Below are 14002 nucleotides of genomic sequence, written 5' to 3' on the forward strand. Positions count from 1 at the left end.
CATGGGCTAACATTGGTGCTCGGTAGGTTTTAGGTGGCGAAGTCGGTGGTCAAAGTTTTTTTTAAAGAGACAGTACTTCGACTATAGAATGCATACCTCCCAACTGTCCCTTTTTCGGAGGGACAGTCCCTCTTTTGACAGCTCAACCCGCAGTCCCTCATTTGTACTGGAAAGTCCCTCTTTTCTATGCACTGAACAGCCAGAAAAAGAAACAAAGTTTCTCACTTAATTGGCTTTTAGCAGAGAGCCCAGAACAGCTAACAGGTGCAAATAAGGTACTTTGTAACAATTTTGAGACACAAAAACACAGTTTAGATAAGGAGAAATATTTTCAAACTTTCATAACCTGCCAAATTTTGTAAAACGAACATGGTAATTAGGGGGCGTGGCCACAGAGGTGTGGTCAAAAAATTGCTGCGCTATACGCGGAAAAAAAATTTTTGTCCCTCTTTTTACTTCCAAAATGTTGGGAGGTATGAGAATGGTCGAATGATTTTTAGTTTGAATCGTTCAATTCGAAGTTGTAGTCGAAGTAGCCAATTCGATGGTCGAAGTAGCCAAAAAAATACTTCGAAATTTGAAGTATTTTTCATTCTAATCCTTCACTCGAGCTAAGTAAATGTGCCCCTTAGGGTTCAGAAACTTTCAAGCATGACTGTATAAATATACCAGGGACAGTAATGAAATAAAGTACAGAGTAAAGCGATTATTTTAGAGACAGGAAGGATTTTCTCCTCTGAGGTAAACTGAATGGGGCTGTTTTGCCTTTTCCCCTGGGGCAGGTGGGTTACTATTGTTCCTCTGACAGAAATACAGGTCAATCCCAATCTCTGAGGTGTCGTTTTTTTCCTGACTCGCAGACATTCTGTTATTGGCAGGAGGAGGAGGAGGAGTCCGCACAGTAGGCCCAAGGTATTGTCGCGCCTCAGCAGGTGCATTAGTGTCGGAGGACAGATAGGGCAGAGACGCCTTTAAGCGGCTGTGACAGGTTATTAAGGCAAGCGTGCGTGGGCGTGGCCAGGCAGTGACGCTCGGTTGCCATAGAAACAGGACGGCATCACAGAGACAGGGCTTGAGGGCCCCGCAGTGAGAGAGCGGAGCCGGAACTGTCATGTTATTTATATAGCAGCGATAGAGGCAGATGTTTGTTGTCGGTGCAGTATCTGTCCCGGTCATTCCTTACTGCCTCTCACCCGCCTGCCCCTGAGTGTCTGCTCCGAACTGAGGCAACTCGGGCCGGTCCCTTTAGCCCTCAGAGCTCTCATTTCATCCTCTTGAATATTTCTCCTCTGCTCATATGTAAATAATCCCACGCAGGGGTTTTAGGGTGAGGGTACCGGGCTGCTTTGCTCCTCCCCCTCGCCTGAGAAGCTCGCAATCTTCCTGACTCCTCCCCACTTCCCTAATAATAGTAACAGCCTCATATGGGGCAGAATGTCCCCCCCAGTCTTTAGCTAAAGGCTTATTTACCTCATCTGCCACCAAGTGGGACACAGAGTGAAACCTCAGAGAATTCTGGGAGCTCACCTGCCTCCAGTCACTAGAGACCCCCCTGCCCCATTCAGCAACATGTTACCGGGCAGTATCCACATGTCGGGGGAAACTCTGTCTGGAGCTGAGGTTAAAGGGGTGTGTGAGGGGCTGATGGAGGGCTCCGTGCGCCTCCTGTCCTTGCGTGGGTGCCTCTTGTCTGATAGGGACTTTTCCCGCCTCTGCCAGGGCGTCTCGCAGTCCCCTTCTCTGGTGCAGCTCAACCTTAACCTTGGGGTGGTCTCCAGTGCCACGCGGGTCCAGCAACTGGCACAGTCTCTACATGCCAACCGCTCGCTGCAGTCCCTCTTGTGAGTATCTGCCTGTGCCACGGGTCTGTAAACTGACAGTTGTTCCCTGGCATTATAGTTCCTACATATCCTCATGTTCTCTCTGTTTCTCTAACCTTTTGTCTATTCCTCACTACCAGCCTACATGGCAACCCCCTGACGGACACGGGATTGGCCCTCCTCAACCCTGCGCTGGCCGGGCACCCATCACTGATGTCTCTGGATCTCGGGGACTGCTTGCTTGGAGATGAGGGCATCGGCCTGATCTGTGGTCTCCTGCCTCCTGATGGGGCCAAACCAGGTGCGTCATCTCTTATGCTTCATAGGGTACCCTGGAACTCAGGCATGTCCAAAGTGCCCCCTTTTTCAAATTTACACTGGCCTTCAGCCTCCATCATGAAATTAATAATAATGAGGCCCCCCAGCACAGTGCGATCAGGAATCCCAGAAATTGTTATGTTTTTTTGGTAGCCGAGGATACTCTTCTCATCCTCCGCTACCCAAAACATAACAGTGATATTAAGGCACATTAGTGAAATGATCTGCCACTTGCTCTATACTGCTGCCTGTGTGTTGAAGGTGTTAGTAATAGACACGTACTGGAACGTAGTAACGCGCAGTTTTCGCATATTTCTTTAGGGCTGAAGGTGCAATAGACGTACTGACGTGCCAGTACAGTAAACTAAAGAAGTATGGCGTCACTACATTCCAGTACGTGTCTATTACTAACACCTTCAGCACACAGGCAGCAGTATAGACCAAGTGGCAGATCATTTCGCTAATGTGCCCAAATATTACTGCTACGATTACTCAATTCCTGTAATTTAATGTTAATGGTTCAAAGAAATTCGGGCTGAATGTTCGGCCCCCACACATTTTCTACTCACCAAATCTGGCCCTCGTTGCAAAATGTTTGGGCACCCCTGCTGTAACTGAACCAGCAGGGCAAAAATCTCAAACCACTGCTTTAACTTTATGGGGAGCCTAGGGGTAGAGGGGACCGTGTGGGAGGTTAATATAATATAATATAACTCTGTATGTTGCAAATAAGAACCTGAGGCTGCTCTGTGGGCACAAAGGAACGTTTTCTGTCACTACTGTAAAATAATTACCCTACTGTAAAATATTTGCCCAACTGTATCATAATTACACTACTGTAATATAAACATCATATTGTAATAAAATTACCCTTTTCTGACATTCACTACTATAACAATCCCATCAGCCAGTGTGCTACTGGTAATACAGTGTTTATATATATATATATATATATATATACAGTGCTTTGCTGGTTGGGCTTCTGGGGGCAGCTCCTATATACATATATAATATTCCATTGGAACAATAGAGTGAGCAGGACTCTGTTTAGATGAGAGAGAAAAAATGGCTGAAACCAACATAACTGGTAGAATTTGGTTATTTGTTGTTCGCTTTATTATGGTACAGAGAATTAATGAATTTGTTTTCAGTTCCATGTTTGGTGTTTCTGGTCCTTTAAATTATTTAGTAGCCACACCTTCAGGTTCAGAAGCTTCTCATGTTCCTGCTCCACACATACACACTGCCATGACACACCGGGACCCCACTAACATCACATGTTACAGGGGGGCCCTAATTCTATCAACAACCCTTTCTATATGTGTGAAAAGCCAGAGAGGCAAATAATTACGTTTATCATGGAGTGCCCTCGGACTGTGATATATTTCTTTGCTTCTCAGATGCTGAAAGTTACCCTTTAGCTGGAGGGCTGCAGGTAGTAAATCTGTACAGCTAATTGTACTTATATCTACATTGTCAGAAGAGAGTGACAGCTCCAGACTCACCCCACATGCTGTGCCCCTCCACTCAGCCACCAGCGTCCCAACCGTATATATTACCAATCAGTAATTAGATCAGACATCACTCCGGATAAAATAAGAGATTTTTATTGCAACAAGTGGGTTAACAGCATAGCCTAACGCATTTCAGGAAAGACTCCCTTAATCATACAAATAGATATTCATCACTTCCATAAAGGAGACATTTTGTGAAAAAAATAAGAATGTACCAGCGCATTACACTCATTTAGATATAGATGAATTGTGCTTTAAAAAGTGTTTCAGGCTGATTTATTGAATATTTCTGCAAAAACCCTAATAATCCCTCCCTTCTCTTCCACTTCCTGCTCCCTGAATTCCCAGGCTGTGCACTCAGCTCACTGCACTGTAGGACAGGAACCAATCAGCAGCTAGCAGGACCTGATAGGGAACTGAAGCCTGTCTGTGCTTGTGTGACTGCAGGGCTGTGATTGGCTGTCCCCCTCCTACTGTTCTTCTGGCAGGGACTGTTAGGACACGCCCACCCCTCATTTGAAACTGGGACCAGAGAACATCTATAGGGAGCTCCAATAAAGGGACTATTTTTAAAGATAATACTAATTTTTAGCACCATTTAAAAGCAACACCATATATTACTTATAATTGCCTAAAAAATTAGGGTTTTTTAATTTATCCTATATGTCTCCTTTAAATAGTTAACCTGACAGTGACCTCTGCTGGGCGCAACATAAATTTACAGCCCATTATGTCACAATTGAAAAGTACATTGGTATTATATCTCCCAAACTTAAAATCACCTTTTATTATGCACTCTGACAAACAAAGAAGCAAAAACACCCATTAAAGGAGAAGGAAAGCTACCGAAGCAGTTTATTGCCAATAGTTTAACCACAATAGTGCAAGCTATAACACTATATTTATTCTGCAGAATGCTTTACCATAACTGGGTAAACAGCTCTAGAAACTCTATGTTTGTTTGGGATAGAAGCGGCCATATTAGCTTGTTGTGACATCACTTCCTGCCTGAGTCTCTCCCTGCTCACTCATAGCCCTGGGCTCAGATTACAGCAGGGAGGGAGAGAGGAGCAAACTGAGCATGCTCAAGCCCAAGCCCTGGAGGTTTAAGCTGAAAACAGGAAGTCTGATACAGAAGCCCATGAGTACACAATAGAAGGAAAGAAATGTGCTGTTTCTTTTGACAGAGGACTCAGAGCAGCATTACTTTGAGTGTTTACTGGTATATTTATATAGACCTTTCTGATAAAGTTTACTTAGTTTTAGCCTTTCCTTCTCCTTTAAAGAGGAAAAGGCTTATCTTTAAAAAATTCCCCTCCTATATTTTAAAATTGCCTCAATTGGAAGTCCTGTATGCTAAAGGTGATATGAGCAAGAAATGTATAGCAAAACTATAAAGGCAGGTATATGAACAAAAACAATGTATAGAACATCCTAACATATATACAGAGAATCAAAAATCGTATTAATATAAATATGCAAGCTCATGCCTAGTGTTAAGACCACTAGGAACTCTGGTATCCAACTTGAAGATCTAAAAAGCTTCTCTTAGATTTAGGGGTATCCCCACCTCTAAGAGGGATTCTAACTTGTTCTATGACCTTTACCCTTAGATCTTGGATGCCATTATAGGAACAAGATGCAAAATGCTTTCCTGTGGGGGATTTTTCATCCTTCTTTTCAATGGCCCTTATGTACTCTCTTATTCTGTCTTTTAGGGTCAGGGCACACAGGCAGATTCGTGGAGATTAGTCGCCTGGCTAAAATGTAAATCACCGGCAGGTTGGCACTCGGAGGGATTCGTTTTCTGAAGCTGCCTCACGAGGAAACTTCGGACAACTTCGGAAAACGTATCAATCCGAGTGCCATCCCGCCGGCGATTTACATTTTAGCAGGGCGACTTATCTCCCCGAATCTGCCTGTGTGCTAGCTGCATGTGTCATGAGTCACGTAGTATAGAGAGCAGTGCACGACTGTGAGACTAATGGTCATTTATCTGTACAGGGCTACGGGAACTCACTCTCTCTGCTAATCCGGCTATCACCTGCCTGGGCTGGGCACGATTGGCTATTGCTGTGGCTCACAGCTCCCAAGTGCGCACTCTGAATCTGGATTATAATCCACTGGGTAAATTTCACCTCTGTCTGTCACTATGTCTGTGTGTCACCAGGGGGTCACACTGTGTTATGTTAGCCATGTGTTTGTGTGGTTTTTGTCTCCCCAGGGGATCACATTGCATCTATGTTAGCTGTGTGTGTGGCTTCCAGTCGGACTTTGGAGGTTCTGGATTTGGAAGGGACAGGACTGACCAATAAATCTGCTCAGGTAACATTGTAAATTAGGTTGAAAAAAGACACATGTCCATCCAGGTCAAACTTTTAGGTCTATATATAACCTGACTAACTACTAGTTGATCCAGAGGAAGGCTACCCTGTTTGAAGCCTCTCCGATTTGCCCAAGAGGAGGAAAAAAGATGGCAATTGGACCAGTCCCTGGATGAACTTGTACTATGAGCTAGCTCCCATTTCCCTGTATTCCCTCACTTGCTAAACACCATCCAACCCCTTCTTATACCTATCTAATGTATCAGCCTGTACCACTGATTCAGGGAGACAATTCCACATCTTCACAGCTCTCACTGTAACAAACCCCTTCCCAATATTTAGCCGGAACCTCTTGACCTTGTGTCAGCTGGAAAGACCTACTGGTAAATAAATCATTAGAGAGATTATTCTATGATCCCCTTATATATTTATACATAGTTATCATATCTCCCCTTAAGCGCCTCTACTCCAACGTGAACATCCCCAATTTGGCCAGTCTTTCCTCATAGTTAAGATTTTCCCTTTACCAGCTTAGTTGCCCTTCTCTGTACCCTCTCTAATACAATAATGTCCTGTTTGAGTGATGGAGACCAAAACTGTACGGCATATTCTAGATGGGGCCTTACCAGTGCTCTATACAGTGGAAGAATGACCCCCTCCTCCCGTGACTCTCTGCCCCATTTAATACAGCTCAAGACCTTATTTGCCCTTGATGCTGCTGACTGGCATTGCTTGCTACAGACAAGTTTATTATCTACAAGATCCTTTTCCATTATGGATTTGCCTAGTGCAGTCCCATTAAGGGTATAAGTGGATATTTTTACATCCCAGGTGCAGGACTTTACATTTATCAACATTGAATCACATCTGCCACTCAGATCCTGTTGCAAGTGCCACATCCTGGATGGAATTAATTGGGCTGATAGTTTTGTGTCATCTGCAAACACTGATACATTACTTACAACACCCTCCCCTAAGTCATTAATGAACAAGTTAAATAAAAGTGGACCCAATAACCGAGCCCTGAGGAACCCCACTAAGAACCTTACTCCAAGTAGAGAATGTCCCATTAACTACCACCCTCTGTACCCGATCCTGTAGCCAGTTTCCTATCCATGTGCAAACGACTTCATTAAGCCCAACAGGCCTCAGTTTAGAAAGCAGTCGTTTGTGGAGCACAGTATCAAACGATTTGGAAAAATCTAAATAGATCACGTCTACTGCTCCCCCCACTGTCCAGCATCTTACTTACCTCATCATAAAAAGTAATCACATTTGTCTGGCATGACCTATCCTTCATAAAGCCATGCTGATTGCTGCTCACAATGTCATTCACCAGGATGTCAAATTTACTGGCCTATAATTGCCAGACTGAGTTCATAATTCATTTTTAAAATAGGAATTACATCAGCTTTCCTGCAATCCAGGAGTTTGAGAAAATCAGAAACAGGAGCCGGTCTAAAACTGAACTAAGTCGTTTGGCCGTGGCGCCTTGTTCACATTAATTTTTAGTAAAGCTTTATGAATCACATCCTGAGTCAGCCACTGACTAGTTTGAGGTGAGCCAACAGTGCAGCTATGAGGTGGGTCTTCAAACTCATACTTACCTGCTCATTGCTTGTCCCCACATAGCTACTTCATTAAGATGAAGAATTCTCTCCAACCCCTCCCTGCAGCCCCTTCTACATCTCTATAACTCCTCCCACTGCTTTGTATGACCCTTCTTACAACTCCTCCTACTGCTCCATATACACCTCCCTATAACTCTTCCTACTACTCTGTATGACCCTCCCTACAGCTCCACCCACTACTCTGTAAAACCTTCCCTGCAGCTCCGTCTACTGTACAACCATCCCTACCAAGCCCGGACTGGCAATCTGTGGGTTCTGGCAAATGCCAGAGGGGCTGCTATAAGGTGTCATTGAAAGTCAGTATTTAGTGGGCTGGTGGGGGCTGATTGGGCCTCTGTGTACCTGAAATGCCAGGGCCTATTTTAATTCTCAGTCCGGGCCTGATCCCTACAGTCCCTCCTACTCCATATAACCATCCCTAGAACTCAGTCTACTGCTCCACATAACCCTTCCTACAGCTCTGCCTACTGCTCTGTATAATACACCTCTACCTTTCCTATTGCATCAGCTTCAGTTTGCCATACACATAAAGATCCACTTGTTTGGTGAGATTTGTGCAGATCTTTGCCCAATTTAGCCACCTATGTGCTGTGCCCAATTGGGCAGTTGTGAGCGTTTGGTCCACGTGCCAGCAGTCGGACTATGCTAGAAGCCAATGCAAGAAAAAAAGCACCACATGTGCTAATTTAGTCCTCGCCCAAATTAGGCCTGGATTTATGGACAGGCCACCAAGGCCCAGGCCTAGGGTGGCAGGATTTTAGGGGGCCGCATGCTGCCCGACCACACCCACATTGGTTCAGAAACACTTGGGAGGCGCAGGAGATACAATCGTTTTTAAAATTTCCTGCACGCCAATTAAGGTTGCCACCTGCCCGGGTCAAAACTTCCTGCCCGTTTTCTAAATTAGGAAAACTGTGCTGGATTCCCCATGATTGACACGACAATCGGCCCCGCCCTGATGTCACAGCCCGGCTCCTCCACATCATGGTCCCGTCCCCTGTCTGGTCTCCACCGGCAGAAAAGGTGGCAACCTTAAAGCCAATCCCCATTGCTCTGGTCCCGATGATGAAAATTTGATTGAATTAAAGGGAGGGAACGGGGCCCTGAGCCCAATAGAATTTTCCTGAGATCTTCCCAATTTTCTGCTCAATACCTGCTGGGCTTCTACACAACTCGCTCAGAAATGGTCATATCAGCCCACACGTGTCCAGCTTTAGCATTGGGCCCTCCCTCTGTGATGTTTCCACATATGCACAAATTACACTTTCACCACTGAAGTTCTGAGTTGGAACCTGGGCAGGACTGTGTGATTTTACTCCAGCTACTCACTGACTGGACAGACAGGAATATAACCCTCTGGGAGACCTTATCTTATCTCTATGTTCCTGTCACTTCAGATTCTCCTTGACATGGTGCAGAATTATCCAACCCCTCTGAAAACCCTTGTTCTGTCAGAGAATAACATCAGCTTGGACCTGCAGCAGCAAATTGCCGATCTGCTCTCTGAAGGGGAGGAAGAGGAAGAGTATGATGGGCAAGTACAAGAGCAGCCAGTGAGGGAAAAGGGATTCAAACACTCACAAGGTACTAGAACAGAATAATCTGGACGTTACCTATAAATACCTGTCCTATAATAACCGTTTGTAGTGACTTGTTCCTTTCCGTCTCTCCCAGGTTCTGCTCCTCACAGGGTTCTCCTGACCTCAGGCCTAGGTGACAGTCTGCTTACAGAGACAGAGATGTGATCCATGCGGTGGAATAAACTGATGCACGTGGCACTAAGGCACCAACGTTACCACAGAACTAGACAATAGCACAAGTCTGTATCAAGCACAGCCGGGGAGATGCAGCAGCAACGGGAAGTTACTCTCTCTCTCTTGTTGTAATATCCCCAGATAGAAAATGCACAAATGGCGGCATCCTCCCCAAAACGTTTCTATACCAGTCAGCAAGATACAAACCCACTGAAATGGCAACTAGATTGCACATGTGACCCACTGGCAGCACTTAGAGACACAGGGTGACCCATTGTGGTACCGACTTGGATAGCGGATCCATTCACTGATCCCACCAGATAATCCAATATGTGAATTAGATGAGGAAAGGGAAGATTCTTGTTCTTTTTGTGCTTTTACCAAAGTCTTGTATCTCATATAATCCTGTTTGGGGGCTCTAAATGCTCAGCACCCCCACCAAGGGCAAAAGGCAATGTATTTACTACTAGAGGATATAAAAGAAATAGAGATTTTATTTAACCCACTAAGTGCTCCATGGCTGTTGGGTCCAACCAGCAGATACTCGTAGTCTATACAGGGAGGGCAGACACAGACTGTCCCATTGGTTTTGCGTGTAGAGGGACAGCACAGGTAGGGTTGCCACCTGGCCGGTAAAAATGATGGTTGATCCCAATGTTATTTATAGGAAAAATAAAGATAAATATATAGGAAGGCCGGTATTTTTTTCCAGAAAAGTTGGCAACCCTAAGCACAGGGTAGCCCTTTGCACAGAGACACATTTTGGAGATCTGAATTATTGTAAAAGCACAAGCATGTCAATAAAGTTTATTGCAAATCAGACTTCTCTTGTTGCCTGTGTGACTAGATTGATTTGGGGAGTAGCGCTCACAGCAGTTCCAGCAGGATCCTACATGAACTGCTACTGGCTGTTATGTCTCTGCGTCTATTTCCCTATAACAAGATCAGTCCTTCAATTCCTCAGTCACATTCTTACATAGTTACATAGTTAAATTGGGTTGAAAAAAGACAAAGTCCATCAAGTTCAACCCAAATGAAAACCCAGCCCCATACACACACCCCTCCCTACTTTTAATTAAAATTCTATATACCCATATCTATACTAACTATAGAGTTTAGTATCACAATAGCCTTTGATATTATGTCTGTCCAAGAAATCATCCAAGCCATTTTTAAAGGCATTAGGTTCAGCATTCAGAGCTTCGTCTAGAGACTTTCTCGACTTTGTGAAGGGGAAAACATTTCGGATGGTCAAGTTGGGTAGGATTCCCAGTTTTATTTGGAACTGGTGTTACTTCTAATAACAGCTGTGAGACCCTTATTTTACATTTACCAGAAGACTTAAAAGATGTTTGCGGTTTCTTTCCCGTGCCATTGCCAGGGTTCCTTTGACTGATGGGCTTAAAAGACTCCATGAATAAGGAGCAACTTGAAAGTCCAAATTTGTTCTAAAAGATCCAGATTTTTATCTTCAAGATCTCCCAACAGTCTGACCAAGTCAGGAAAGACTTCTTCTGAATAAAGTCACATAAGTCATCCCAGAAATATCATTATTTTTACTCTGATTCCTGAATTTATTTATGGGATCGTTGAGAACGCTTATGCCAGAATTTCAGGAAGGGGATCTGGATGATAAAGATTGATCCTAAACATGTGTTGATCCTGTCCAATCAGTAGAACTTTGTGAGCTTTCTTGTTCAATCAAGACATTTTCAACACTTCCTTTTATTAAAGGATAAGTAAACCTTTAAAATAAGTAAATGTAAACGTGACGATGGGGCTATTCTATGAACTTTTGCAATGTACATTCATTATTTATTTTTCTTTAATTCCAAGATATTAAGGGATACGTGTACTGTTAATATAAATGAATTTTGTTACAACAGCGCCACCTGCTGGTCAGTTTCCCACCAGTCTGACCACCAAGTAGTCAAGGAAGTTGTCAGGAGAAAGAAAGAGGCTGATGTTCTTCTGCTTAGGAAAGATTTGAGAAAAGTTTCTATTTTTTCCTAAGCAGAAGTGACTGGATGTGTAACATAATAGCCAGAACACTACTTCCTGCTTTTCAGCTCTCTAACTCTGAGTTAGTCAGTGACTTGAAGGGGGGCCACATGGGACATAAATGTTTAGGGCGTTTGTAATTAATCCTCAGCATTCATCTGGCTATTATGTTACACATCCAGTCACTCCAGCCTTTATACATTACATTTTTGGCTAACTAACTATATTAGATACATTTTTTTTTTATTTTGCACAGCCCAACTCATTTTTAGATTTCTACTGAACTGTTCCTTTAAGTGTCACAGTCTCCAGTCTTTTATAACGGCCGATTTATCAAAGGTCGAATTTTGAATTTATGTGAATTTTGTTTTTTAATTTCAAATATCCTCCCACAACTGGTAGAAAAAGTTTGAATACCTAATATTCGATCGAATGCGCCGAATATCACGAAGTGAAATCGGAAATCTTAGTGACAAATGCATACTTAACCTTGAGCTGATTTTCAAAACCTTGGTAGAAATACAGGTACCGCGTGTATAATTGACTGCTTCCAGCACTTCCAATATGCAGAGCTCACACTCACCCTATATTGTGCCGGCAGGTATCTGCCCACTATGAGTGATGGCTTAGAACACACGGCAGACTGTCAGCCAGGTGGCCAATTGTTTTGTACGAGTGGCTTGTATTCCTTTGGCCTTAGAACAAGCAGATTCCCAATGAGCATGTTAATAAATCCATCAGTTCTATCAATGCATGTATATTAACTGATAAAGGGATTTATTCGCTCCCCCCTTGATCAAGTCCTTTGGGTTAATGACAAATGACCCTATTTGGGACTATATTGGCTAATGGAGTCTGGAGCCATATTGTCCATGTACTGTAGATCTTAAAGTGTGTGCACAGTTTGCACATGAAACTCACAGTCTGTCCAGACAATGAATAAGTAGGGGCAACAAGGAGATTTTTGGCCAAGATTTGTGGCACAGCATTTACTTTGCATGTTAATGGGCTAATTCTCCGGTGTAGGGAGAGATGTTCTCTCTAGTGGTCATTGTGTTTAGATTTGCACCAAAACATCTACTGAAATAGAAAATGTGGTCCGTCTAGACCAGGGGTCCCCAATTTTTTTTTTTTTAAACCTGAGCCACAGGTAAATGTACATAATGTTGGGAGCCACACAAGCAAGAAAAAAATCCTTGAGGATGCGAACAGGAGCAGACAACTGAAGAAACGAGCATGCACTCCTGATAAAACTCTATTTGATTCCATAACTTAAAACATCATCGTAACGCGGCTATGCCCATGATTACGTATCTTCTAGATATGAATAATTATGTATCTCTAGATACGAAGCGCGTTAGGACGATGTTTTAAATTATGGGATAAAATCGAGTTTTATCAGGAGTGCGTGCTAAATTTCTTCAGTTATGTGTTCGGGGTGCTGCACCCGAGCCACCATCTGATACCGGTGAGTGGGAATCACACACATTTCAATTTGCCGTGTAAATTACGCCCGAAGGAGACGGAGCTGAGGTTCATACACCAGGTCAAGCTGCTGATGGGGTGAGCCATGGCTAAAGTTGTTTGCGGATTTAATTAATTAGGCATAAAGAGGATGTAGTTTTACTCCGAACTTACAGTTTTATATAGTCAGCATTATTTGTTTCACTTTTTTCGGATAGAGCCGCATTTGACGCAAACAGGAGGCAAAGTCTTCATGCCGCCAAAACTTGAATTTAAGCCAAAAAAGTAAAGATGGGCACTTACTATGAGGCCACCAGGAGCAACAAGCTGCTCACGAGCCACTGGTTGGGAATCACTGGGCAAGACTGAAGTACTGCAACTTCACAGCGGATACCCGGCCACATATCTAAAATTCTTGCTTAAAAAAAAACATGGGACAAGGGACCTCATTGATTCTTGCTGCAGTTTGCTCCTAACAGGTATCAGTAGGACCACATAATGATCTGACTAAGGGCCAAACGATTACCGTATATACTCGAGTATAAGCCGAGGTACCTCATTTTACCTCCAAAAACTGGGAAAGCTTATTGACTCGAGTATAAGCCTAGGGTGAGAAATGCAGCCGCTTCTGGTAAGTTTCAATCAAAAAATTGAGGGTTTCTGCTCCCATTGGAGGTGCCGGCGTCTCGTTTTTGGATGCCGGCGACCATTCTTGGACGCCAGCGAATATTCTTGGAGACTATTCTTGGACGCCGGCGACTATTCTTAGACGCCGGTGACTATTCTTAGACGCCGGCGACCGTTTTGAGATTGACCTGTGTATAAGCCGAGGTAGAGTTTTTCAGCATATTTTGGGGGCTGAAAAACTAGGCTTATACTCGAGTATATACGGTATATCATTCCTATTTTGTGCACATTGGTGCCAAGATTTAGGAAACCCACTCAAATCCAATATGTGCTTGAGCTGAGGGGTTGGAAAGTGGAGTGGGGAAAATGACAAGCCTAAATGTTAAAGGCCAATACTTGAGCTGTCCAGAGAACATGGAGAAACAGGTATGAAAGGAATGGAGGCCAATGTTTATGGTTTCTGTGCCAGGCCGAGACCCTGAGGGGATGTCAGTGACGCATAAACTGCTTACGTTTCCCTTCCCACCAATAAAACTGAAAGAAATAAGG

The 14002-nt window shown here is 43.7% G+C and overlaps 1 protein-coding gene across 1 annotated transcript; it reads left to right on the forward strand.

The window, feature by feature from the left end:
* The first annotated feature begins 904 nt into the window (after window positions 1-904).
* lrrc73.S (leucine rich repeat containing 73 S homeolog) lies at window positions 905-10181 on the forward strand. The gene is made up of 6 exons (XM_018264880.2): window positions 905-1841; window positions 1961-2121; window positions 5657-5779; window positions 5877-5977; window positions 9005-9191; window positions 9282-10181. Exons 1-6 carry the CDS (start codon window positions 1570-1572, stop codon window positions 9350-9352), a joined length of 915 nt encoding a protein of 304 aa, XP_018120369.1. The 5' UTR covers window positions 905-1569; the 3' UTR covers window positions 9353-10181.
* The last annotated feature ends 3821 nt before the right edge of the window (window positions 10182-14002 follow it).

The sequence above is a fragment of the Xenopus laevis genome, chromosome 5S (genome assembly GCF_017654675.1).
Source record: "Xenopus laevis strain J_2021 chromosome 5S, Xenopus_laevis_v10.1, whole genome shotgun sequence".
NCBI lineage: Eukaryota > Metazoa > Chordata > Amphibia > Anura > Pipidae > Xenopus > Xenopus laevis.

Bases quoted from the DNA above. Each gene is read 5' to 3' on its own strand.
- lrrc73.S (XM_018264880.2), top strand. From the start codon at position 1,570: ATGTTACCGGGCAGTATCCACATGTCGGGGGAAACTCTGTCTGGAGCT. The intron at 5,780-5,876 runs GTAAATTTCACC...TTGTCTCCCCAG, and splicing joins TCTGGATTATAATCCACTGG to GGGATCACATTGCATCTATG. The intron at 9,192-9,281 runs GTACTAGAACAG...CGTCTCTCCCAG, and splicing joins GGGATTCAAACACTCACAAG to GTTCTGCTCCTCACAGGGTT.